General features: G+C 39.3%; 1 protein-coding gene across 1 annotated transcript; it reads right to left on the bottom strand.

Annotated features, from left to right (window-relative positions):
• Positions 1-672: 672 nt before the first annotated feature.
• LOC130911865 (indian hedgehog B protein-like) lies at positions 673-27,345 on the bottom strand. Its single transcript, XM_057829477.1, has 3 exons — positions 26,655-27,345; positions 8,950-9,211; positions 673-2,047 (listed from the first exon to the last, which is right to left on the bottom strand). The coding sequence occupies exons 1-3, from the start codon at positions 27,114-27,116 to the stop codon at positions 1,371-1,373; spliced, it is 1,401 nt and encodes a 466-aa protein (XP_057685460.1). The 5' UTR covers positions 27,117-27,345; the 3' UTR covers positions 673-1,370.
• Between the last annotated feature and the right edge of the window lie 212 nt (positions 27,346-27,557).

Consider the following 27,557-nt stretch of genomic DNA (forward strand, 5'->3'; position numbering starts at 1 on the left):
GAAAATCAATGATTTCCTGTAACTTTTCACCAGGTTTGCACAGACTGCAGCAGGGATTTTGCAGCACTGCCCCACACAGATGTTCTCTAGATCAATCACGTTTTTAGACCGTCACTGAGAAACACTAAGTTTGAGCTTCCTCCAAAGATTTTCTATTGGGTTTAGGTTCTGGAGACGGGCTAGGCCCTTCCAGAACCTTGATATGCTTTTAACGAAGCCACTGTTTGGTTATTCTGGCTGTCTGTATCGGGCCATTGTCATGTTGGAAGACCTAGTCATGACCCATTTTCAATGTTCTAACTGAGGATCTTAGGATCATTGAGATCCTACGAGGTAGGTCTTGCATGGAGCCCCAGTCCGAGGGAGATTGACAGTCATGTTTAGCGTCTTCCATTTTCTAATAATTACTCCAACGGTGGATCTCTATCATCAAGCTGCTTGGCAATTGCCCCGTAACTCTTTCCTGCCTTGTAGAGGTCTACAATTCTGTCTCTGGTGTCTTTGGACAGCTATTTGGGGTGTATGGGGTGGACAGGTGTTTATATGCAGCTAAGCGCCTCAAACAGGTCAAAAAGTCAGACACAAAAAGTCCACCTCCACTCCACCTATTTAGGAGAATAGGTGGAGTGGAGGTGGACTTTTTAAAGGTGACTAACAGGTCTTTGAGGCTCATGATTCTAGCTAATAGACAGGTGTTCAAATACCTATTTGCAGCAGTATGATACAAATAAATTGTTAAAAAACCATACACTGTGATTCCTGGATTTTTTTAATAGATTGTCTCTCACAGTAGCCAAGCACCTACTATGAAAATTTAAAACCCACCCAACATTTCTAAGTGGGAGAACTTGCAAAATCGCAGGGTGTTCAAATACTTATTTTCATCCCTGTATGTCCAAAAACCTTTACACCAGTGCAATATTAAGGCTGTCCAGTCTTGATATGACCCAAGTGTAACCTGTCCACCTGTGAAATATGCAGGCAAAGTGTAAGTAAAGTACAATATGTGGGAAAAGCACATTTTTGAAAGAAACAGGCCTTTTGTCCACACCGGAAAACTCTTTTTTCAATTGAGCTTGTGAGAAATGGGAGCAAAGACCAAAGTGTTGCATTGATATTTTTGTTCAACGCTGTTCGCGTGCAACTTTTCATTTCAGTAGATTTCAATTTAGATAAAAGTATCATAGATAAGTATTTTTTGGAGGTTACGACATCTCTTGTGGCTCATGATAAATTACTTTTAATTCACTCTTCAACACCAGGAGATTAAGACATGTTTGTTTTTCATCTTCTAGTAACAGTCAACTCCCGTGATGCTTAGCAGCAACCCAAACAGCTTTGCTGGCTTGTCTTTTTTTCCATTTTCCTCCTCACCTGGGGGTGATGCCCATTGGGTGGAGGCGTCCGGAGTCTAGCAACATCCCCCCCAGCCAGTGTAAAAGCTCAGCATACCAGTGGACCCCATCGCCACGGTAACCACTGCTGCCAGTCCAGCTGTGCATCAGCCTGAGTGGCGAGAAGGCCCAGTGAGCCAAGGAATGCTGTTCCACAACCGCATAGCAGGATGCCACCATCCCGTCCACCACAAGGGTCCCTTGTGCCGTCAGGGGAGCAAAAGCCCCCCTCCCCTCCATCACAGTGACCCTAACGATCCGGGAAAGAGTTCCCCGTCCATCAGTGCCGGCCACCAATGCGCACTGGCCCGGGCGAGCGTCGCAAGCGTACGCAGTCCTGAGGGAGCCGGGGCTGGGTGGCGCCCCCTCGGAACAGTTACCCTGAGACAAAAACAGCAAGTGTGCGGCGGTGAGGGACAGACGTGCGCCGCCTTCTGTCTCTAGCGTGTAGAAGAGCTTGCGTGTGCCTAGTTCGCGATCCAGAAAAGTCAGAACTCGGCTGTATGCCAACTTGAAGCCGTCGTCGCTGCCGGACAGGGTCAGGACTCGCTCGCCGGGGCGAAGGTCGCGGATGAGCTTCTGGAGGCCGTTTTCCATTGTGACCAAGGCGTCGCCCGGGAAACAACCTCCAGACTTGGCTGCCACTGAGTGGTCTGAAACACAATGACGTTCAAATATTATATAGTACCTCACTCAGGGGTGTCAAACTCATCTTTGTCGTAGGGCACATCGTATTTATGGTTTCCTTCAGAGTGCAATTAATGTCAGCCAACCCATATAAACACACGACGGCAACATCTTATTACTAAGGCTGGGCAAGTTAACTAGTTATCTCAGAGTTAACTCACAAAAATAATTAACACAATTATTTCCATCACACATTTATATCAGAGCCACCAAATGAAAAGATAAGCCTTTTGTGTGATTCATTGAAGTTTATTTTCCAGAAACAAACTGTGTGTGTGTATATATTATATATATATATATACACACACATATATATATTAGAGCTGTCAAAATTATCGCGTTAACGCGCGGTAATTATTTTTTAAAATTAATCACGTTAAAATATTTGACGCAATTAACGCACATGTCCCGCTAAGACAGTATTCTGCCTTTTGGTAAGTTTTACAGCAAGGTTTTTTGTGCTGTCTAACAGCGAACTCTTGTGGTCACTTTGCGATATGGTTTATTGCTTTCTTGCCAGTTCAATATGGCTGCACGACGTCTCGGGCTGACGCCTACGTTGTAATGTTGTGCTTATATGATCCTTGGACAAGATTTGTCCGTAAGTATGGTTGTTGTAAAGAATGTACATATTATGTTAGTAAGCGAAATGTTATTTTTTTGTATGAGACGCTTTTTGTTTATGTTTAGTGAACATGCATAGCGTGCTAAGCTAACGTTGTTGCTAATGCAATGCTTGTGTACTTTTTTTTTTTGTAGTTTCACAACGGTCTAAAGAGGACAGTGGTTTGAGGCCATTTTATTAATAAATCAGATGAAAAAGGAAGACTCTGATTATTAAGGCGTCGTTCACTAGCTGTCTAGCTTTGGAAAAAGTTGACGCTTCGGAGTGAGGACAGCATAGACAGATTTAAATGACAGTAGAGTGAAATGCCCACTACAGTCCTTATGTACCGTATGTTGAATGTATATACCCATCTTGTGTCTTATCTTTCCATTCCAACAAATTATTTTACAGAATATATATATAATTTACAGAAAAATATGGCATATTTTATAGATGGTTTGAATTGCGATTAATTGCGATTAATTACAATTAATTAATTTTTAAGCTGTAAAGAACTCGATTAAAAAGTTTAATCGTTTGACAGCCCTAATATATATATATATATATATATATATATATATATATATATATATATATATATATAACATCTAAAGCTTTAAAGAAGCAATAAATAAATAAATGAAAAAAAAATGTTATTAGTACAGCAACGGTTTCAAGTGAACAAAGTGAGAGAAAAAAAATCACAAATTATTCATGCATTATTGACATATAATAACTGACGCCAAAATTTAAAAAATATGTGTAATTAATGATGTATAATTAGTTTTTGCTTTCATGGAGATGCTAAATCAAGATGAGTAAGTGAATTAAAATACATTATGCAACAATACGCATCAAGCGGCTAAATGTGCAGAAAAGGTTTGTCACCAGTGTTGAAAGTACTACAATTTCTGGCCATAACTCCCTGACATAAAGGTCCGTTTACTCAGAATGTTTTCGTCTCTAAAATTCAGTAAACCAAACTAGCTCTAGTTTGTCTATTTTTTTTGTCGTGAATAAGCCTCTTCACCTCTTTCCATTCTTTTAAAGATCTGATCAATTTTCTGTTGCATTGCCCTTTTTTTTTAATCACATTAGTTCTTTTTTTCTTTTTTGTTGTCCCGGAAACATGTGGATTTCAACCAATCAGAGCTAACTATCCATGCTGATCACATGTCAGTATGTCAGTCAACGAACAGACAACTGGAGTCCAGGCAGGTTGTCTCGTCAGACTCAGATATACACGCTGGGAGAACTGTGGAATAAATAAATAAATAAATAAATAAATAAATAAAATAATATCGGTAGATATTACACAAGCACTTTATTAGGCTTGTTGTCAACACTTGCGTATGTAAATCTGACGTTAGTAGATTGTTTTCTTCTTGGAAATGTGTGTGTGGCAGCGTGGCAGGTTTTTTTTTTTTTTTTTTTAACATGAAGGTTTGACAGTTGGTGTCGTATTTTCGGGGTCAAAGCACCGTTCCGCCCCCGAATTTTATACCGGAACGGCGTTATGGACTGTTCCGGCCCACTTTCGCCCCTGTTTGTCAGCAAGAAAAAAAAAAAATCTAGAAAAATAATATTTTTTTAAAATGCATAAATCAACAAAATTCACCATTGCAAAGGCACAAATAGATTAAAAATTTACTTGCATGGTATCCTATTCTAGGGGAAAATGCTACAGATGTGACAACTTATATTTTTCCCAAAAACGTTTTTAAGGTCTTTTTAAATTTTGTTTTTGTTCTGATACTTGGTTTTAAAATTGGAAGTCACTAAAAAATTGTTTAACAATTGTTCTGTTTACTTTAAAAAGGAAATTGGTAACAAAAAATGCTTGCAACATAACAGCATTTAAAAGTTAAAATTAAAGTTAAAATTTTGCATTTTTCAGTGGAGGCAAATGTTGATTCGGCCCTGCCGGTCAAAATGAATTGGACGTCTAGCTTTGTCAATGGCAGCCAAGAATAAAGCAAACAAGCGCACCTTAAAGACGAAAAAAAATTTTTTTTTTAAAGATTTCCAGAGAGTATCGTATACATAGAGTATGTGTTGGGGTAGTTAGTAAAAATAAATAAATAAAAGAAAATAAAAGAATATTTACATTTAAAACACCCATTGACTGCGATGTAGTGGGAAAAATGAGCTTTCTCATACATTTTAGTAAAACACTTAAACATGAGATCAGGGATGTGATACTAACTTGATGGTTGCCCTTGTAATCAGGTCAAGGAGTGCACCCTCGCAACCCGATCTGAGAGGAAAGAGAAAAAAGGAGGAAAAGAGGGAAAGAAAAGGAGAATTTTAGTTACTACTCAGACTATATAGTCATGGATCTGCTTTACTTTTCACATGCACATTTGCGTCACACATTAGTTTTGCCAAACTGTAGCTTCGTCATCATCAGGAAGAAGTTAGCGGGATAAAGGAGGGAAACAGAAGACAAATGGGCGGAGACGTTAGTGAGCCGAGCAGAGAAAAGTACAGCACAGAGGAAGTGGCGGTCTAGCTTGTTTTGTGTTGTGTGCCGGTCAAGGCGACAGACTTTCAAAGCCACGGGTGTTTTCATCACCGGGCTTGAAGCGACATAACATTCAACGCATTCAGTTACAGCCTTGATAACTGTAGCTGGTCTGTTTAAATCAAACTCAAGCTTAGATGTGGTTCGTTGGGTGAGGTCTGACAAGCAGTTTGCGCTACAGTGGGCTAAATGCTCATTGAGATGAACACATACCGTATTGGCCCGAATATAAGATGGTGTTTTTTGAATTGAAATAACACTGAAAAAGTGGGGGTCGTCTTATATTCGCGGTTTAGACATTATACCCATTTACGACGCTAGATGGCGCCACATATCATTGAAGTGATGTTCTGTCATGACAGATCTCAGCTACTCAGAAGTTTAACCAGTTTGCATTTTATTGCAATGTTTCTCCTTATTCAGATTCGTTTCAAGACTACAACTACAGTTAGACTTCACTTTGATGGTTAATGCAGTTATTGCAATATTGTTGTTTTATCACAATAGATTGGTTTATTTATATTTCAAAAACCAGAAGCCATTCATTTACAAATGTGATTGCAATTTATTTTACATATTTAAACGTTCAGATATTATGATTTGAATGAGGCAAAATTACATGCTTTTTCTCTCAAATATATTGTTATAATCATTTGTTTCAGATGTACTGTAATTATTTTCTGTATAAAAATCAATTTGGTGTTCAAAAAGTCTTTTTTCAAACTTGAGTCTTGAAAAAGAGGGGGTCGTTTTATTATCAGGGCCGTCTTATATTCTGACTGATATTTTCAGACTCAGAATATCTGGACCCACTGAAGAACCTCCCTTGTGAAAGAAGCTTGTCTACATTTCAGAAATGAACAGAGGAAAAAAAACAAATTGGTCAAAATGGAAGTACTGTAATTTTCGGACTACTAGTATAAGGCGCACCTTCCCGCCACCTACCAAATTCGACACGAAAACGGAATTTGTTCATAGATAAGCCACACTTGACTATAAGCCGCAGCTGTCCTCATTTTATTAAAAAATAAAATATATTTCCCCCTGTGTTTTATTCCAACACACTGTTGAGGACAGCAAGGTAGCTGATGGCTAAAAATCCGAGCAGTTCTTGAACGTGACGCGAGAAGTTGCATTTGCTCTCGTTTCAAACCAAGTCGATTGTTTGCCTCGATGAAAACGCAGAGAGAAAAAAGGCAATTTTTTTGGAGAAACACTACAAAGGTAAACGAGAAAGCCCTCAAAGCCAGTTACCTTGTTGCTAAACTTGTTGCTGAATCTAAAAAGAGCCAATACTACCTGCCAGCAAAGCCATTGTCAGTGAGATGCTTGCGATTAAAGTAGGGCTGTCAAATGATTAAAATTTTTAATCGAGTTAATTACAGCTTAAAAATTAATTATTCGTAATTAATCGCAATTAATCACAATTCAAACCATCTATAAAATATGCCATATTTTTCTGTAAATTATATATATATTCTGTAAAATAATTTGTTGGAATGGAAAGATAAGACACAAGATGGATGTACACATTCAACATACGGTACATAAGGACTGTAGTGGGCATTTCACTCTACTGTCATTTAAATCTGTCTATGCTGTCCTCACTCCGAAGCGTCTACTTTTTCCAAAGCTAGACAGCTAGTGAACGACGCCTTAATAATCAGACTTCTTCCTTTTTCATCTGATTTATTAATAAAATGGCATCAAACCATTGTCCTCTTTAGACCATCGTAAAACTACAAAAAATAAGTACACACGCATTGCATTACCAACAACGTTAGCTTAGCACGCTATACAGGTTCACTAAACATAAACAAAAAGCGTCTCATACAAAAAATATAACATTTCGCTTACTAACATAATATGTACATTCTTTACAACAACCATACTTACGGACAAATCTTGTCCAAGGATCATATAAGCACAACATTACAACGTAGGCGTCAGCCCGAGACGTCGTGCAGACATATTGAACTGGCAAGAAAACAATAAACCATGTCGCAAAGCGACCACAAGAGTTCGCTGTTAGACAGCACAAAAAGCCTTGCTGTAAAACTTACCAAAAGGCAGAATACTGTCTGAGCGGGACATGTGCATTAATTGCATCAAATATTTTAACGTGATTAATTAAAAAATTTAATTACCGCCCGTTAACGCGATAATTTTGACAGCCCTAGATTAAAGACATTTCTAAAGTCCCCGTCTGATAATTCTGAGCTTTTCAAGCCTAACTGCTATAAAAAAAGTAATAATAATTTAAAAACAGAGACTAAGAGCTGTTGACAAAGATTCCTGCAAGGATATCGGTTTTGTGTTCATCCATACAGACTCAAGTTTCAAACTGAGTAGGTATAAATATTGGGAAATTATTTCATAATAAAATATACTGTACAGAAAGTAATTTTGGAACATTTTTGGTTTGTGGTGTGCCGCGAGATTTTTTCCTATGTAAGAACGTGCCGTGACACAGAAAAGGTTGAGAAACACTGGGATAGACTATAAAATACTACTGCTCGTCTACAAAACACTTAATGGCCTGGGACCAAAATACATGCTTGATCTTCATGTGATGTAAAGCACTTTGAATTGACTTGTGTTGAATTGTGCTATATAAATAATTTTGCCTTTGCCTTAATAAATACTGCTGGTACTATTGCAGATAGCAATTACACAGAGCAAAAAGATTTATAAATACAAATCGGAATAATGACATAGTAATAATAATAATACCTGTAATAATGTAACAAATCAGGCTCTAATGTGGCGGATGTGTTTTGCGTGGTGTACATGAACAGACAGAGTGAGAGAGGACTTTTTACTTTTACTTTTCATGTTCAGCTGCGGCGGATAGTAGTCATGTTGTGTTGCACAAGTTCTGAAATAAATGATTAAAAACCTGACGAAGCTGGCAATTTCTTTGGCAATGTTACAATTGTAATTGTCACCTTAACTTATAAAGTCTGGCGAACGGAGGTCGTAAGAGGACCGTCGAGATAGTAGACATTCTACGACCATATTGTCGAGCCACCTCACGGACGTTTACACCACGCTCATATTTTTCTATCATTTCCATCTTCATTTCAATGGTAAGCCTCACCTTTTTCCTTTTTTTCACCATCTGCACGAACATTCTTGGAACCCATGTTGATTTTTCTCACAAGAAAATTCGCCACGCTTCCGTCTTGCGGGATAACAAAGAAACTGCGGCGCTTTCATAAATTGTCGTATTTCGAGCATGTCCTCAGATGTAGAAACAAATGGCGAGTCAAATTTTACATTGGATGTCGACAAGATCGCGTGTCGAAGCGATCGTATGTCGAGGTACCACTTTATTAGCACACCTACCCCTGGCCCTACACATCCCTCAACTGCAGCATTATGGCCACACACAAATAATGATTTTGTTTCATTTCAGACCATTTATTTCTGTAGCAATCACTTGTTCTTCCAATGATTAGGAACTAGTTGGTTGCCGTGGCTATGGCAATGCTTTGTGGCCAAGGCAAAAACAAATATTTGTGTCTGATCTATATTATACTTTTAGCAATTTTGAGTCCAAAACTCACTTATCACATAAAAGCATGTTCTTCCTATGGCCAAGATGCACCCTTCCACCAAGTTTGACGACCGTGCAATTCCGGCAAATAACTTTTTGATACCAAATGAAAAATCTAATTTCACCCAGCTCTAAAGGACTCAGTCATTTGTACAGACCAATGCGAGCCCAAACTTACCTGACTTGACACTGCAGTGGATGTGGGCCTTGGACTCGTAGTAGACCCAGTCGAAGCCCGCCTCCACTGCCAGTCGAGCCAGCATGGCATACTTGTTTCGGTCCCGGTCCGAGGTGGTGATGTCTACCGCCCGCCCCTCGTAGTGGAGCGAATCCTCCGAGTGGTGACCATCCTCGTCCCAGCCTTCGGTGACCCGCAGCCGGACTCCGGGCCAGAGGTTCATCACGGAGATGGCCAGAGAGTTCAGCTTGTCTTTGCAGCGCTGCGGGACAGACGGAGAGTTGAGTTCTGGGTTCGATCCTATCGCAAAGTCATGACATTTACGAGTGTAGCTTTATGACGATCGTTGCTGGGGGGTGTCGTGTGGACCTCCGCTGTCTGGTTAAGCAAACACAACGTGAGAGGGCCCATTGACAGCCCCCTCCGATTTGCCCAGTTACAACGGCGCTAATAAAGTTGCCGTCTGAACTGTTCGTCTGGCCCGCCGAAGAGCAATGCGAAACGCGATTGTTTGAAAGTCATAACTGAAAATTAAGTTACCGGTAGGCAAGGTTTGGTCACAACATTGGTAGGGACTATATAGCAACATAACCTGCATGTACACTTTTTGCACATTCAGCAAGTGAAAAGGGGTCAATGTAAGTCTCCGCATAATGAAAGTACTGTAGTTCATTTATTAATGGTCGTGTCAATTCTATCCTTACAACATATGGGAAGACAATCTAAATGACCTATATAACTGAAGCCATTATATAATGCAAACAAGGTTGCTTAAAAGTTGATGGGGATAATTTCAGCATCCTGAAAAGTTGGTAGTGTTATGTCTCTACCGTCCCAATGTCAACCTACGCCCTTGCCAGTAGGTTACCTCATTCACAGTCATTGACTGATCATGAATGTTTCAGTGTCATTGACGGCAATAGACTTTCAATCCATTTCAACAGGTTTGGTCTCAACTACACTAGAGACAATAAAACCGCATAACCTGCATGTACCCTTTTTGCTGGGGACGGGACATTTTTAAGATCAAACAGACTGTTTGAACTTTGAACGGGGGTCAGGGCTACATTTCTCACCAATATGAACCTAATTAATTGATAGGCTAAATGATCAATGGAAAATAAATATGTGTTGACTTATATTAACTTTCATGTGTATTGGTTCAGGTGATACACTGTTCGATTCAAACCTGTCTGGAAAATGTCTGGATTTTATTAGCAAATTTAAATTGCAATATTTGCACAAAAATTAACATACACAAGAAATACAAATTTGTTAATCATCAATTAACTATCTACAAGGGGGTAATCCTTAGGTCACCACATTTCTTGCAGTTTAATTAATGGTAACAGTAGAAAGCATACAGGAGGATATTTCTCTCAACGCAGATACCTCCTCGAGTTCGAGAAATTCACACTGATTAATGTTATGCTAACTCTGATGCAGGTCGGCCTTTCAGTAGCAAAATCAGTGGTGTGTTCCCCACCTCCACTGCATTGACGTCTTTTTACATTACTTAACTCATTTGCTCCCAAAAACGTATCAATACATTCTATTTTTAATTGTTTCAGTGTCCCAAAGACGTAAATACATCTTTTACGTTTTTTTTCAAAAGAAACATCTCTGGGTTCTGATTCAATTTAGGTCCAAAGCACAAAGCTGAAAATCCATTTTAAAGCAATAAAACTGGCCACTGGAGGGCATTAGCGCATTTGGTGAGACCCGCAACCTGATTCAACGGCAACAGACGGCCAAGCCGCACGGCTGGGGCGCCGGCGGAAGATGACCGAATGGATGCCAGGCGGCGGACAACCGAGCAGACCAACCAGTAGGACGCCTGGGATGCCAGGTGCTGGACGACCGAGCAGAACGACTGGGACCACTAGTGCAGCGGACGATGCCTTGAGTCCGTGCTGTTCACGAGCAGAGCCCGCAGAGACAAAAAAAAAAAATTCATCTTTATGAGACAGGCCGCGATGAGGGAAAAGTTTAACCATCTGTCGTGGCCGGAACAGCATCATCTTTCAGTTACTTATGTGTAAATAAATTGTTATTTTGCTATCAAAGGCTCTATTTGTTTTGTTGTTAATCTTATTTTGTAAAAGGAAGACATTGTTCAGATGTTTGGGAAAAATATATCTGTGTTAAAGTCAAAGTTATGTTTGAAATGTATGCTCTCACAAAAAGCTCAATTTCTTCATTTTTTCATCTGAAATTGGTAAATTGCTCAATCTAAGCTATTTTCTAATGATGATTTCTAAAGAATGGAAAAAGATATGAACTTACTTTTTTTCTGCAGAAAAAAAGAGTCTAATCTTTCTTTTGGTGGGTTCCATGTTTGTATAGCAATAGAACAGAATTTTCTGTGGGCCTTGCAAAATCAGTCAAAATCCAGTAAAACGGCCAGGAGGAAAGAGCCTTGTTCCGTTGAAAATGGCTGGGAGTGAATTAGATAAAGTGGCTGCTGCTGGCAGAAAAAAAAAAAAATCTAATATCCCTCATCTTGAAAGGGGGCGGAGGAGGCGGCATGTTGTATTTCTGTCGGGCTGTGAATGACTGTGTGTGGGGTGGAGGGGGGGGGGGGTTCAAGTCATTAGCCAATCAAACGTGCGTTTGAGGGGAAAAAAATGGACTGGCACATTCAGCAAGTGAAAAGGGTGAATGTAAGTCTCAACATTATGAAAGTACTGCAGTTCATTTCATAATGGTCATGTCAATTCTATCCTTACAACATATGGGAAGACAATCTAAATGACCTGTACAACTGAAGCCATTATATAATTTAAATAAGGTTGCTTAAAAGTTGATGGGGACAATTTCAGCATCCTGAAATGTTGGTAGTGTTATGTCCCTACCGTCCCAATGCCAACCAACGCCCTTGACGGTAGGTCAAGGTGAAGCTCATTCACAGTCATTGACTGATCATGAATATTTCAGTGTCACTTGACGGCAATAGACGTTCAATCCATTTCAACAGGTTTGGTCTCAACTATACTAGAGACGATAAAACCGCATAACCTGCATGTACACTTTTTGCTGGGGACGGGACATTTATAAGATCAAACAGACTGTGTGAACTGGGGTCAGGGCTACATTTCTCACCAATACGAACCCAAATAATTAATAGGCTAAATGATTAATGGAAAATAAATCTGTGTTGACTTAACCTTCATGTGTATTGGTTCAAGTGATACACCCTTCGATTCAAACCTTTGTTTTCAAAATCTACTAAAGAAATATTTTGAAAACTTGTCTGAAAAATGTCTGGATTTTTTAGCAAATTTAAAATGCAATATTTGAACACAAGTTATATTAACAGACACAAGAAATACAAACTTGTTAATCATCAATTAACTATCTACAAGGGGGTAGTCCTTAGTTCATCACAATTTCTTACAGTTTGATTAACGGTAACAGAAAACATACAGGAGGATATTTCTCTCAATGCAACTTCCTCCTCGAGTTCGAGAAATTCACACAGATTAATGTTATGCTAACTCTGATGCAGGTCGGACTTTCAGTAGCAAAAGCTGTGAATGCGTGTGTGTGGGGTGGGTTGGGGGGGTCAAGTCATTAGCCAATCAAACATGCGTTTGAGGGGAAAAAATGGACTGGCACATTCAGCAAGTGAAAAGGGGTCAATGTCAGTCTGAACATAATGAAAGTACTGTAGTTCACTTAATAATGGGTTAAGGTCAATTCTATCCTTACAACATAAGGGAATACACTCTAAACCTGTATAACTGAAGCCATTATATAATGCAAATAAGGTTGCTTAGATGTTGGTAGGGACAATTTCAGCATCCTGATAAGTTGGTAGTGTTATGTCCCTACCGTCCCTATGCAAGGCCCTAAATGACCTGTATAACTGAAGCCATTATATAATGCAAATAAGGTTGCTTAGATGTTGGTAGGGACAATTTCAGCATCCTGATAAGTTGGTAGTGTTATGTCCCTACCGTCCCTATGCAAACCTACGCCCTTGCAGATAGGTTATCTCATTCACAGTCATTGATTGATCATGAGTGTTTCAGTGTCATTGATGGGAATAGACGTTAAATCCCTTTCAACTGCGAGTTTTTAAGATATTGTACATTTTGTTCTTGTTTATTAGCTATTACAACACATCTTCTATGAATACTATACATACGCATGGACCGGCAGTGAATGAGTTACAGTAAGGGTCAACTCCAACTTAGTGAGATTGCTGCTTCATTAAGGCAACACTAAGTAACTTTTCAACCTTTATAAAATATTTTCAAAACATTTAGCACTATTTCACTTTGAGGAGGGTGGCAGGAACACTGCCACACCAAGATAACTACAAATGTGCTGACTGCTTTATGGCATACGTAACTTTCCCCATTCGTCATAAAGACAGAAGTCGATGCAAACACTTTCACGCGAATTCTGCAAAGGTGGCAGAGCAGCAAATGAGACAAAAAAAGAAAAAGGGAGGCTACCAGGACAAAAGGACACTCAAGAATAAACATTAGCCCAGCTTTCACTCGCTGGCGTGAACCCCCACACCCCAACTTAACTTGTCAGACCGGACGAGTTGGAGGGGGGGGGGGGGGGGTGGGGGCATAGGGATGGTTGGGTGACATGGTACAAAATCTTATCTGTCTTATTTAACTGTTCAGACCAACCGGACACTTAAACTTCTGTTCTCCGTGTCAAACAGCTGAACAGGACAGGTTTAAATAAAAAAAATAAAAAAATTCAACATCATCATATTCTATTGTTTAGCCACAACTGGATTCATTACCTCATTACTATTCATCCTTCACACGGCGGCTAGAAACAGAAATGTAATCCATCTGCAGATGACCGGAAGATAATGATTTTACGACACTGTGCGCTGGTCCTCATGGGAAACGCAGTCTTTCTTAAGGCAAAGCACTACCACTTTTGTCCACCTGCGATGCTAAAATCAACCAAAACTGAAAAGTTAACTGGTGTTGCTTTAAAAGTGACCTTGCATTAGCTTTTCAAATGGGTTGTTATGTCATTTCATAAGGTTTGCATGACAAATTGCGTTGAAAACGCCATGAATTCCCTTTTCAAACTATTTTAGTCGGTATTTTTTTGCTTACCCATCGAAACAGCCGGATTGTCAATATTAAGGAACAAATCTGAATACTGTAACTTTTTACTTTGATTGATCTTTAGTTAAGTAGGTGTGTCGGTGGACAATTGTTTATCTATCTTATGAATGAAGCAATAAGGAAAAGTCCTCTAAAGAGACAGTCAACACCTTTATCATGTGCATCCCACCAGAAGGAATCGAAAAACACACATTTTTCTGATCGGAAATAGTGGAGAAAAACAAATAAAAGTCAGTATTTTCCAGGAAGTTGCCCTTGACGTAACGGTAGACATCATCAACGTCAGTACTATTTCGGCCAATCAAATGAGAGTATCTCAGATTGTCTGCCCTTCCTCGTGACATCATTAATACTCATTAACACATGCACCTGTGCTCAAGTCCAATAGTTTGTGTGTTGGTGTGAGTGTGTGCGTGAAACTGATGTCACAAAATGGCCGCGCTCACAAGTAATGTTATTTTTTTGTGTTTTAACATTATTTGACCAAAAATCAGGGGTCTAAGAGATTTTCCATTTGTATACGAAAATACTTTGAGCAACCGTCTTTAACATGAAGGTCATTTTTTGTAGTTGATTTCTTACTCTATAAATCAGGCATGGCAAAAAACATCCCCCAAAAATCGTAGAATAGCCTTGAATTTCTATTTGCCTTGTGAGGATAAGCGACTCAGAATGAATGAATGGGGACCAACGATCGACCCCGCTAGCTAGCAATTTAGCTGGCTACCTATCTAATGTTTCACAACTGCCACAAGGTGGCAGCAAAATTTAGAGGAAGTATCTCAATTCAATGGACCTATTGCTACACCGCGCCCCCTAATCAGAAAACTCAGACACCAACCGTAGAGTTGGTTAGGAATGTATTGTGTGCTCGTGACTTAACCCACCTTTTTTCCAAATTCAAAATTGCAAAAACCGAATGGTTAAACGCTGCACATGGGCTACCTGTAATTCTGACACCAGGTAACCTGAAAGATTGGTAGGTAGTAGGGAGGGGGTCGTGCCTTTTTCAAGCCTAAAAGGAAGCTTGCCAAACGCAAGCTATGGATAAGGCTGTGTTGTCAGCCACAAACAACTGAATGTCAAGACGATCACCAAGGACACTTTTGTTTGCTCAACGGTAAGCTAATGATCGATTTCTGGAAAAATAATATTTGATAGCATGTAGTAGAAACTAGGGCTGTCAAACGATTAAAATTTTTAATCGAGTTAATTACAGCTTAAAAAATAATTAATCGTAATTAATCGCAATTAATCGCAATTCAAACCATCTATAATATATGCCATATTTTTCTGTATATTATTGTTGGAATGGAAAGATAAGACATAAGATGGATATATACATTCAACATACGGTACATAAGGACTGTATTTGTTTATTATAACAATAAATCAACAAGATGGCAGTAACATTATTAACATTCTGTTAAAGCGATCCATGGATAGAAAGACGTAGTTCTTAAAAGAAAAATGTTAGTACAAGCTATAGAAATTTTATATTAAAACCCCTCTCAATGTTTTCCTTTTAATAAAATTTGTAAAATTTTCAATCAAAAAATAAACTGGTAGCCCGCCATTGTTGATGTCAATAATTACTTACACAATGCTCATGGGTGCTGAAGCCTATAAAATCAGTCGAACCCAAGCACCAGCAGAGGGCGGCAAAACACAACAAGTGAGCGTTTCACTGTACTGTCATTTAAGTCTGTCTAAGCGGGGCATCTGCGTTAATTGCGTCAAATATTTTAACGTGATTAATTTAAAAAATTAATTAACGCCCGTTAACGCGATAATTTTGACAGCCCTAGTAGAAACGTAGACGTACTACTTGTTTACTAGGCTGTCACTACACAAATAGAATAAAATATAACTAATCGAAGCGGTCAATACCCCAGAACTGAAAGTCCAGAGTAAACACCATAAATCTTCTATAAAGAAAGGAATATGTACTTAGATTTGGTCGCGGACGCACACGAAGGAAAGTTCTCGATCTTCAGACACACCTAGCATGGGGCTGCGGTCAACTTGACAGCACACCACTATCTCACCGTTAATGCCATGACCATTTATTTACGTCGTATTCATGTTGCACATCTATATTTATGATGTAAGTTGTTTATTTAGCACCTCTGGATAATGAGAAACCAACTGAATGTAAAAGACTACTTATTCATCTCCACAAATGCTTCAGGAGCAGATCTGACAGAACACATGACATATCGTTACTATGTAGCTAACGATATAGCTAGATAGAAATTCGGCCTGTGGGGTTTCTCAAATTTAAGTTGCGAGTGGCAGCATTTCACTATTTGTAGTAATGGTTTCCTCTCTGTAAAGTTTGATACTATGGACATACTGCTCCACTGCATACCGTAACCCCCTCTGTCTGCTTCTAGATTTTTTTTTTTTTTTCATATATGTGTATAAAGTATATACAAAAAAACATTTCATTAAAAAAAAAAAAAAAACAGGTCTATTGCCAGCTGTGGTAGTGCAAATTCCGAAATTTGAACTCACGCCATCATCAATAAAGCGTTCGTTCACTCAGTCACTGTCTGTGAGAGAATTTGACTGAGCCTTGGGTTGTCTGAGTTTTCAAAGTGGCTTAGCGGTAGGTCCATTCAACCTGTGAAGGTTTGTGTATGCTTTTTTTTTTTTTTAGCAAAAATAAAGAAAAAAAATCCACAAATCGGAAAGTTTGCAAACGACGAATCACAAATATCTTCAAGAAACTTCTGTTTTATTACATTACATAAACTTAAGGAGAAGGGTTTCATGTTATTATTTTTTTTCAGTTTGCAGTATTTGGAACTAAGCATTCGAGCTAATGTTTTTTATTCCGTGCACCATAATGGCTCACATGTCCGCAATTAATCACCCCTTAGACCAGACATGTCCAAAGTCCGGCCCGGGGTCCAAAATCCGGCCCGTGGTCAAATTTCATCCGGCCCCCAGCCTCTGTCATAAAATCAATAACGTCTGGCCCGCACACAGACTTAATAAATTGGTCAGCAGTACAGCTACCAGCATATGAAGTAGCTTAGACACTAAATGCTGCTCCTCATTTACCCACGAAAAGGAAGCAGCATTCTAAGCAACATTTACCCCGTGTGACCCTTTACTCCCAATTTTCTAAAATGGCGACAATCAATAAAAAAAAATAAAAAAAAAAGTTGACTGCGACAGCAGACGCTTCAAGGATAGGTGGAAATTGGACTATTTCTTCACTAAAATACACAACAACTGTGTCTGCCTCATTTGCAAAGAGGCAGTTGCTGTTTTTAAAGAGTTCGATGTGAGGCGACATTACCAAACAAGACACACTGACATGTACGACAAGATTACAGGGAAGACACGTGCGAGAAATTGAAGCAATTGGAAGCTAGTTTAATTTTACAGCATTACTATTTTGCAAGAGGCTGAGAGTCGAAAGAGAACGCCACAAAGGCTAGTTGTGAGATTCTTGAAATCATTACCATATTTTTCGGGCTATAAGTCGCACCTGAGTATAAGTCGCACTAGCCATAAAATGCCCAACGAAGAGGAAAAAAACATATAAGTCGCACCGGAGTATAAGTATCATTTTTGGAGGAAATTTACTTGATCAAATCCAACACATAGAACAGATATGTAATCTTGAAAGGCAATTTAAAATAAAAATGCAATTGAGGACAACATGCCGAATAAGTGTACAGTATGATAATGTTACATCATACATGAACAACGAAATGCAAACGTTGCCGGTATGTTAACGTAACATATATTAAGAGCTATTCAGATAACTATAGCATAAAGAACATGCTAACAAGTTTACCAAACCATAAGTGTTACTCCAAAACACCATAATAACATGTGAAATGATATAATAATGTGTGAATAATTTCACACGAGTCGCTCCAGAGTATAAGTCGTACCCCTAGCCAAACTATGAAAAAAAATTGCGACTTATAGTCAGTGTTGTCACAGATTACTTGAAAAAGTAATTACTTTGATTACGCCTCAAAAAAGTAATCTAGTTACTTTACTGATTACTTCATTATCAAAGTAACTAAGTTACTTTAAAAGTAATCTATCAGTTACTTTTTACCCATTTTTCTCCCTTTGCCGCCTCAACATAAGAATGACAACAGAAAAATGTCATCACATGTAATTGACTTTCCGATGATTGAATTTAAAGGGGAATATCAGAATTTTGCGCTAGCTTAGCCACTCCGGAGCCCTGAAACTAACAAATATCTGACAAACTGCTTAGAATTTGTTGAAATCAACTCCACCGACCAATTCAACCCTGCTAACTCTAAGATTAAGCCTAATGTCAAAACTTCTGAATTTCGGGTTATGGCTAACAGCATATCAGTGCCAATGTAAAACAATGCAAACTGACGGCACAATAATCAACAACACACAAGTGGATTGTACAGTGCAATAAACACAAAGGTAGCGGCGGGCGCGGATGTGCGTGCAGCCATGCACATTAACAACCCGGAAGTACTCCTCTCAACACACACGCGGTCAATTTGGCCACAAAACGTGGCGACAACTAAGCACTTTACACTCAATCGGACTTACAACACATCCCACAGATGCTAAACGAACACATCACCTTACGGCATAAATGTGCAACATGCATATGATGTAAACAAAGCTTGCCAACTTGGAGCGATGACTGCCCGTTGTTGCTACGGCAAAGCTACGAAACGGCCGCGCATGTAGGAGGTCCAACCTTTTGCTGATACCCTCCAGAATGAAGGAAAAATAATCACCTTCATTCATGGATATCCACAGATCAACATTCCCTAGTCGCAATGTCTCAACATTTGGCGCGAATGCCCACCCGCCTCACAATCCCACAACATGTGACGCGAGACCAAAACAGGAAATAGCTAAGAGGTTGTCATGGAAACACGTACCGGGAACCTTTATTTTAGCATTTTCCATTCAAAATGCTCTTCGTACATGACTACAATATTATTCATTCTACATACGTTATGTGGCAATGAAAAAATAGTAACGCAGAGACGCTAAGGAAACTAACTTTAATCAGAATACTGGTGTAGAAAAATGAATGCATTAGATGACTCGTTACTGAAAAAAGTAATCAGATTACAGCAACGCGTTACTGACAACACTGCTTATAGTCTGAAAAATACGGCAATTAGAAGAAAAAAAATAGAGCAAATGTGACACACAGAATGGCTTGCTAAAGTTTGCTAAATATATTGTTCAACATAAAGGACGTCAGCAAAGGTCAGCCCCCCACATTTTTACCACACCAAATCTGGCCCCCTTTGCAAAAAGTTTGGACACCCCTGCCTTAGACCAAAAAATCTAAAATCGGGTTTAGAGGATCACTGCGTACACATTCGAACGAGATTCCTCTCAAATTTCAATCCAATCCGTCAATAAATTTGAAAGAGTCGCACTTTTAGTGTCCTTACCCAGAAGCACAAGGTGAGTGACCTTTTGAGCATGACCCCAGGGCCGGCCCAGCCTATACGCAGACTATGCAGCTGCTTAGGGCCCCTGACCACTAGGGGGGCCCCAATCTGGCAATTGTTTAATTTATATTCGATTTTGTTTACTACAGTTTGCTTTATTTGAATTTTGTGAGTTTTGATACTTGATTCTAGCTTAAAAAAATAAAATTCTTCCTTAACCTCTTTCTTTCCTCTTTTAGAAAAAGGTTTGGCGCTATCAACTGTAAGTACTGACAATCATTTGGGGTGGGAAGTTTGAAGTATGCAGTGCAACAAAATCTGATTAATATACAAAATATGGACGTATGGGTTGGATTGCATGTATGGGTTTCACAGTACACTGTGACGAAATGGTGGGCCAAAAATATGGGCCCCTTTGCATTATTTTGCTTAGGGCCCCCAAATGGCCTGGGCCGGCCCTGCATGACCCTATCTAAAAGGTTTAGATACCCCTTGACAAAAACATGAATATACAGAATAGGTTTAACTTTAGAATGGCATGTTGCTTTTTAGAACAGATATTGTCTGTCAGTATGTTGACAAAGACCATTTCGGATCAGGGGTTTTTTGGTTAGGTTCGCGGCACCTCAAGTCTGTGAAGGGTAAAAAGCGGGGATTAAAGCCAATATAACATGGCGGTTGTGATAAGAATAGCCCGCGCCGTTGACCACAGTTGCCTTTTCACAGCTCCCGCGGATTCGAACATTGGTGTTTTCTCTGCGCGGTCAGACTTCATAAATTAGACGCTCCATTTAGCACACACGCACAGCGGTTTGAGGACCAAACCGCCGGCTATACAAACATTGCACACTCAGGCTGACAATCGGCACCTTTGCGCACCTCCCGATCAACGCGTCAACGATGGTTCGCTCTCCAAGTCTTACGTGTTGACAGTTTCTCCTCTGCGGTGATCACATGAATTTGACCGCAGTAAAGTTACACGTTTGTGTCGCCACAAAAGTGATTAAGTGTGCTTCTGGAACAGGAACTTCTGTATGCGCGACAGGAAAAGCGAATTAAAAAAAAAGGCAAGAGGTGAAAAATTCACTTTCATTACAGCTTCAAAGTGCGTTCGCTATTTCTGTCTCTGCACACTGAGAAAACAACCTAAAAGTAACACGGAACCGTTAAAGACAAACAGTCGGACTGTGTGCTGCGCAATGCAGGAGCTCGTAAATTGTGCGAAGCCGCGTTAAAAATAATGTACAGACCAAATTCATATATAGTTAAAGGGAAGGACAACATCTTTACCATAAGTATCCAATGGGAAGAATCTTGTTTAATAAATTGGAAGAAAAAAAATAACCCAGAGAATTTCATTTTTCTAAAGTGTAATAATCAAGAAAAATGTGATTAAAAGCCAGTATTTACGGAAGGTGGCCACCCGACTGGGGCAGGCATTTTATCAATGTTAGTAGGCCTACTATTTTAGCAAATCAAATGTTGGAATTCCAAATGGCGTACCGCAAGCAACACGTCACTTCCGCTCATTAATATTCATGACATTAGCTACTGTTGCTAAGTAGGGACAAGCCGCCGTTTGTCCCTAATAGGAAGAATGGAAATCGTGTACGAAGGAGATGTTTACAGAGCTACCTACCAATTCTCTCCGAAAATGATGTGCCTGGTGCCAAATTCACTGGCAAAGATGTGGAAGAACATAAAAATGTTCAGTTAAAGAGATGGCTTGAGTGTCGAAGGCTGAAAAAGACGCAAAGAACAAGCCGACCTAGGCATAGCCTTAGCTTTTTTATCGATGCAACTGACAATGACATTCTCCTGTTTCAACAAGCTATCCTTTACCATCAGCCCTGTCTTTCTTATATATCCTTTGGTTGTCCTACGTCTCTGACCGTTCTTGGGGGTAATTTGTGAATTGTGTGTGAATTGCTTTGTGTAGCGATCGCAAATGCTACTTAGTGACAGCCAACGAACACTTTTAATTTTTTCATTGATAACAAATCTTCATTCTATAATTTATTTACATTTCCCCCTTACTAAAGTTATATATATATATATATATATATATATATATATATAGTAGGGCTGCAGCTACCGATTATTTCAGTAGTCGATTAATCGATGAACTAGTTTGTCGAATAATCGAGTAATCGGATAAGAAACATGAAAAATTAAAATACCTGAGCTGAGTCTCAAAAGGTATAAATATAATTAAATAAGGATCTATGTTTAACAAAAGAACAATTGCCTAACTTACACAGCAAAGGTCCGCTAGCTTAAATGCTATAAAACACTAACTTTTTTTTTTTTTTTAAACAATGCTCTTAACAAATGGTTCGGACACATATTCCCACAAAAAAACAGCTAAATATACTGATAAACTAAATTATGAATGCATTAAAAAAAACATTAGCTCAAACAAAAACTTTGCTTATGTTGGTCTTAACATGGAGCAGTTGGATTCACCAATGTAAAATGAGGCAGACTAGAGGGCAGTGTATCCACTCAAATCAATAAAACTGAATGCAAACACTTTCAAAATAAATCATTACAATGCCACAATAATCAAACGAATACTCGAATCAACAAAATTTAATTAGAATCTTTTTTTTCTAATCGAATACTCGAGTTAATCGATTAATCGTTGCAGCACTAATATATATAGATATATAAAACAAACTGTAACAGTGGCAGTCAGATACCATTGTAATTCTTTTCAGGTCATTCATTGTCAGACAGAAGCAGTATGGCACAACGTTACGCTAAAAAAATAAGTTACTTACCTCTTTGTCTTCTGAAAGACGATGCCAACCCAACAAAATGTTTACTGCATATGAAATGTGAATGGATTCACTGAGCTGGTGTTAAAGTTCGCACAAGTAGATTGGGTCTTCAAATTTTTTCCTCCCGAGTTTTTGGTTTCCGGAAACGTATGAAGAAAGCATCCTTCATGTGTCATAATGTTTAGAGTCGTTTCTACAAGTACCAAAAAAGCATCAGCATGTTCGTTTTTGAAAGATTACCGAAAAGTAGCACAAATTACGTTGTTTCTATGCGAAGGCGGGTCTATAATGTCCCACTTCGGCTTTACTTCCGCTTTAGGATGCGACGTCACGGTCTAAAAATTGCATGCGTGCGGTACGCCATTGTCAGCTCCACCGTCATTAATACCCATTATCACATGCACTGGTGCGAGAGACTATCAGTGTGTATGTACATGGCTATAACTGACGTCACAACATGACTGAGCTCATAAGCAATGTCATATTTTTTGTTAAAACATTATCTCCACTAAAGGTGTAAGAAGTTCGCTATCATAAATAATTTGAGCATTTTTAACATGGTCAATTTTCCTTAGGGCTGTCAAACTATTAAAATTTTTAATCGAGTTAATCACAGCTTAAAAATTAATTAATCGTAATTAATCGCAATTCAAACCATCTATAAAATATACCATATTTTTCTGTAAATTATTGTTGGTATGGAAAGATAAGACATATATACATACATTCAACATACTGTACATAAATACTGTATTTGTTTATAACAATAAATCAACAAGATGGCATTAACATTAACATTCTGTTAAAGCGATCCATGGATAGAAAGACTTGTAGTTCTTAAAAGATAAATGTTAGTACAAGTTATAGAATTTTTTTATTTAAAACCCCTCTTAATGTTTTCGTTTTAATAAAATTTGCAAAATTTTCAATCAAAAAATAAACTACTAGCTCGCCATTGTTGATGTCAGTAATTACATAATGCTCATGGGGTTGAAACCCATAAAATCAGTCGCAGCCACGCGCCAGCAGAGGGCGACAAAACACCAAAAAACACAAGTAACAAGTGGACATGACACTGTGCTGCCATTTTTATCCCTTTGAGCGAGGCATGTGCGTTAATTGTGTCAAATATTTTAACATGATTAATTTAAAAAATTAATTACCGCCCGTTAACGCGATAATTTTTACAGCCCTAATTTTCCTAGGTGTTGTCTCTCCCTTTAACACACCATTAATGTCAGAAATGTCCTCATAAGCATAAAGGCAAATCAGGGTGAACTCGTTCACGGCCAGCTCAGATAGTATCAATAGTACTCGCAGAGTATATGCTGTGTGGTAGTTAGCAAAAGAAGAAAATGTATTAACCCCCAACTCCTTCATGCACAACTTATTTTTTTTCTCTTTACCTTTACAGGTCACATATTATATAATCTTTGGCTGCCATTGACAGGGCTAGATGTCCAAACCATTTTGACCTGGTAGGGGCTTATAAACATTCACATTGAAAGATGAAAATTCACGACTAGTCATCCTAATTGGATACAGTGTATCACAAAAGTGAGTACACCCCTCGCATTTCTGCAGATATTTAAGTACTGTAATTTTCGGACTATAAGCCGCTACTTTTTTCCTTCATTTTGAATCCTGCGGCTTATAGTCCAGTGTGGCTTATTTGTTGATTTATTTGGGTTAAAATTTAACACTTTATTTGACAGCAACGTCATAAGACCGTCATAATCATGACATGAAACTATCATGGGCATTACTGAACGCTTATGACAGATGTTATTAAGTGTCATTTGGCAAATTATGTCACTAACTCCATTTATGTCCAGCTCGGCTATTTTACATCAATTCAAAAGTGAGATAAGTTGCCGGATAACACTAAATGACATCCGTTATAAACATTCATTAATGCTCATGACAGTCTCATGTCGAAATTACGATTGTCTATTGACAGTCTTATGGCGCCACTGTCAAATAAAGTGTAACCAGTTAATGTAGCAATTAATGAAACAACTGGAACAGTAACTAAAGAAATAATTAGAACATAACATGAATTTTGATTGTTCTTTACATCTGTAGTGCTGCAATGCATGATAAGAGGCATGTTGAATAACAACAGTTTTGACAGCAGGTGGTAGCAGAAGTTGACTGTCTCCTCCAAGGGAACAGTGATGGCCAATTTAAGCTTCTTGAAGCAATGAAGCTTTGCAGCTAATTGGTTCAAAGCTTCATGGTGGTTCATTTGGTCTTAGATAGCCTTATGATGCCGCTGTCAAATAAAGTGTTACCGGTTAATATCTTTTGTAAATATCCCATAATACAGTGAGGATGGCTGCGGCTTATAGTCCAGTGCGGCTTATCTATGAACAAATGTGGTTTTCGTGTCAAATTTGGTGTGCGGCGGCTTATAGTCAGGTGCGTCTTATAGTGCAAAAATTACTGTATATTATTTCATGGGACAACACTGACAAAATGACACTTCAACACAATTAAAAGTAGTCTGTGTGCAGCATATTCAATTGAATTAATTTGTTTTCCCCTCAAAATAATTCAAAATACAGCCATTAATATCTAAACCCCTGGCAACAAAAGTGAGTACACCCCTATGAAAAAACGCACATCCCTAAATGTCCAAATATAGTACTGCTTGTCATTTTCCCTCCAAAATGTCATGTGACTCGTTATCAGAGATTGAACAGGTGGGGGGCCAGCCTGCTAGTGCTCAGACCATACGCCGCACTCTACATCAAAATCGTGTGCATGGCTGTTACCCCAGGAGGAAGCCTCTTCTGAAGACGGTACACAAGAACGCCCGCCCGTCACATCAGACCATAGGATGTGGTTCCAGTAATCCATGTGCTTTGTTGACATGTCTCAAACAAACTGTTTGTTCTTGTGTACCATCTTCAGAAGAGGCTTCCTCCTGGGGTGACAGCCATGCACACCAATTTGATGTAGAGTGCAGTGTATGGTCTGAGCACTAACAGGCTGACCCCACCTCTTTAATCTCTGCAGCAATGCTGACAGCACTCCTGTAACGAGTCACAGTACATTTTGGAGGGAAAATGACAAGCAGTACTCAATTTGGACATTTAGGGATGCGCGTTTTTTCAAAGGGGTGTACTCACTTTTGTTGCCAGGTGTTTAGATATTAATGGCTATATTTTGAGTCAATTTGAGGGGAAAATAAATTAACTCGATTATATAAGCTGCACTCGGACTACTTTTTATTGTGTCAAAGTGTCATTTTGTCAGTGTTGTCCCAAAATATACTTAAGTATCTGTAGAAATGCGAGGGCTGTACTCACTTTTGTGATACACTGTATATCGCCATCAATAGCATGTAATAAATGCTGTGGAAAAAAAACTACTTTAGAGTGTTACTTGGAGCTGTAAACATTTTTTAATTCATTTTAATTTTATTAACTCTTTGAGACCTGCATTTTTTTTTTTCTGGGAAAAAAAGGTAAAAAAGTTATGTTATTCTTTTTGAAGTTGCCTTTGGTTAGCCAAACCTCACGATTTGATTTCGACAGGTACAGTTTCGTCCAATCATCTCCTAGAAGTGGCAATAGCAAAAAATTCGGTGTAGTTACTGGTTTAGAGACACGAACGCGTCATGTCCTTCAGCAGCATGCTTAGGTCTGAAGGGGTTAATTTAGCGTTTATTAACATTGTACTAATTCATACATTTATTTGCAATTTTATTACAAAAATATAAAAATACAACAATGATTAATCATTAAAAAAGACATATAATTGCTGATATTAAAAAAGGTATTATTTTCATTCCATTGATTTAGCGTTTATTAACATTGAATTAATTTATACATTCATTTACAATTATATTACAAAGTATTAAAATACAACGATTAATAATCAAAATACATATATTGCTGATATTAAAAAAATAAATAAATAAAAGAAAATTCCAAAGTAGTAAACTGTATATAACTGAAGTGTCCACTGTTCCTGAAAGTGTTCATTTTAAAAAGAAGGGTGGGACATAACACGTTTACTTTAATTTTGTCTTAAAAATAATAATCATATTATTAAATTTTCAGCTCGGTTTTTAAACCTCCCAGTCAAAATGGATAAGCAATAGCAACCGAGATTGCATTGCCAGAAAAGTCGACTTTATTGCAGTCAATATCTTGCATTTTCCCCACACGACTGTTAGGAATAACGCAGCAATTTCGGGCGAAAAAGCGAACGCGCATTGCAAAGACACAACAAAACGCTGTCCCAGCCTTGAGTCACCAAGGAATGTCGTGGAGATAACAGCATCCACGCGTCTCCAGACTGGTCAAAGTGCACCAGTAAATTTACACGTCCGGGCGGTCAAATTTGAGAAAATCTCTCACTCTTACCTGAGTCATCATGCGGTCTGCACCTGTGTTCTCCTCATCCTTGAAGACGATATCGGGGTTGTAATTGGGGGTGAGCTCCTTGAAGCGTTCGGAACTCCGGGTTATTTTCCCTTCGTACCTCCCGCTGGCCCCTAAAGTCTTCTCGGCCACGTTGGGGCTGAACTGCTTGTAAGCGAGCGGTGCCAGCTTCCGCGGCGAGCGCCTCTTGCCGTAGCCGCGACCCGGCCCGCAGCCCCCGCAACCCGGCGTCAGGAGCAAGGCGCACCCGGCGAGGCATAGCAGCCACGGGAGCGGCATTCCAGTCCGCCACACCCCCCAGGACAAATGCTGAAGCCAGACACTAGAACTCGGGTGTGGACGGAGCGGGAGTTCCGCCCGAGTCCCGCAAATTTGCCATTCCAGGTGCGAAGAGGGAAGCTGCCGACAATCGAGTGTCCCGGGGGCACTTGGAGGCAGTGGCATAAATAGGCGAGGGGAGTTTGTCTTGGCAGGCGCCTTCAAAGCGGTCTCGCAGTGAGACACGGAGGCGCGCGGCGGTCAAAGGGTGTCCCCGCTGTGGCTTCATGTGCAAGGACGCCCGTATACAAGGTGCCCCCTTGCCACCTTCCCCTCCCATCGGGGGCACATGTTTGTCAGTGTGCTGCAGGTGAGTCAGTCCTCACTGCTGCTCTGTGGCACTGGGTGACGTGGACCTCTTCCTTTCCATGTTTTTGGTAAGTGGAACTTCCCATCGCCCCCCCCCCCCCCCCCTTGCATCTCTTACTAGGGGGCGAGTCCACAAGAATGGGGGGGGGGGCAAATTCCCCTTACAAACGCAAATGACTAACATGACATTACAAAGATTTCACATTCACTGTATAAAAAAAAGTTGACTGAACTGAAACGCCAAGTTAACCCATTCCA

This window comes from Corythoichthys intestinalis, chromosome 2 (assembly GCF_030265065.1).
Source record: "Corythoichthys intestinalis isolate RoL2023-P3 chromosome 2, ASM3026506v1, whole genome shotgun sequence".
NCBI lineage: Eukaryota > Metazoa > Chordata > Actinopteri > Syngnathiformes > Syngnathidae > Corythoichthys > Corythoichthys intestinalis.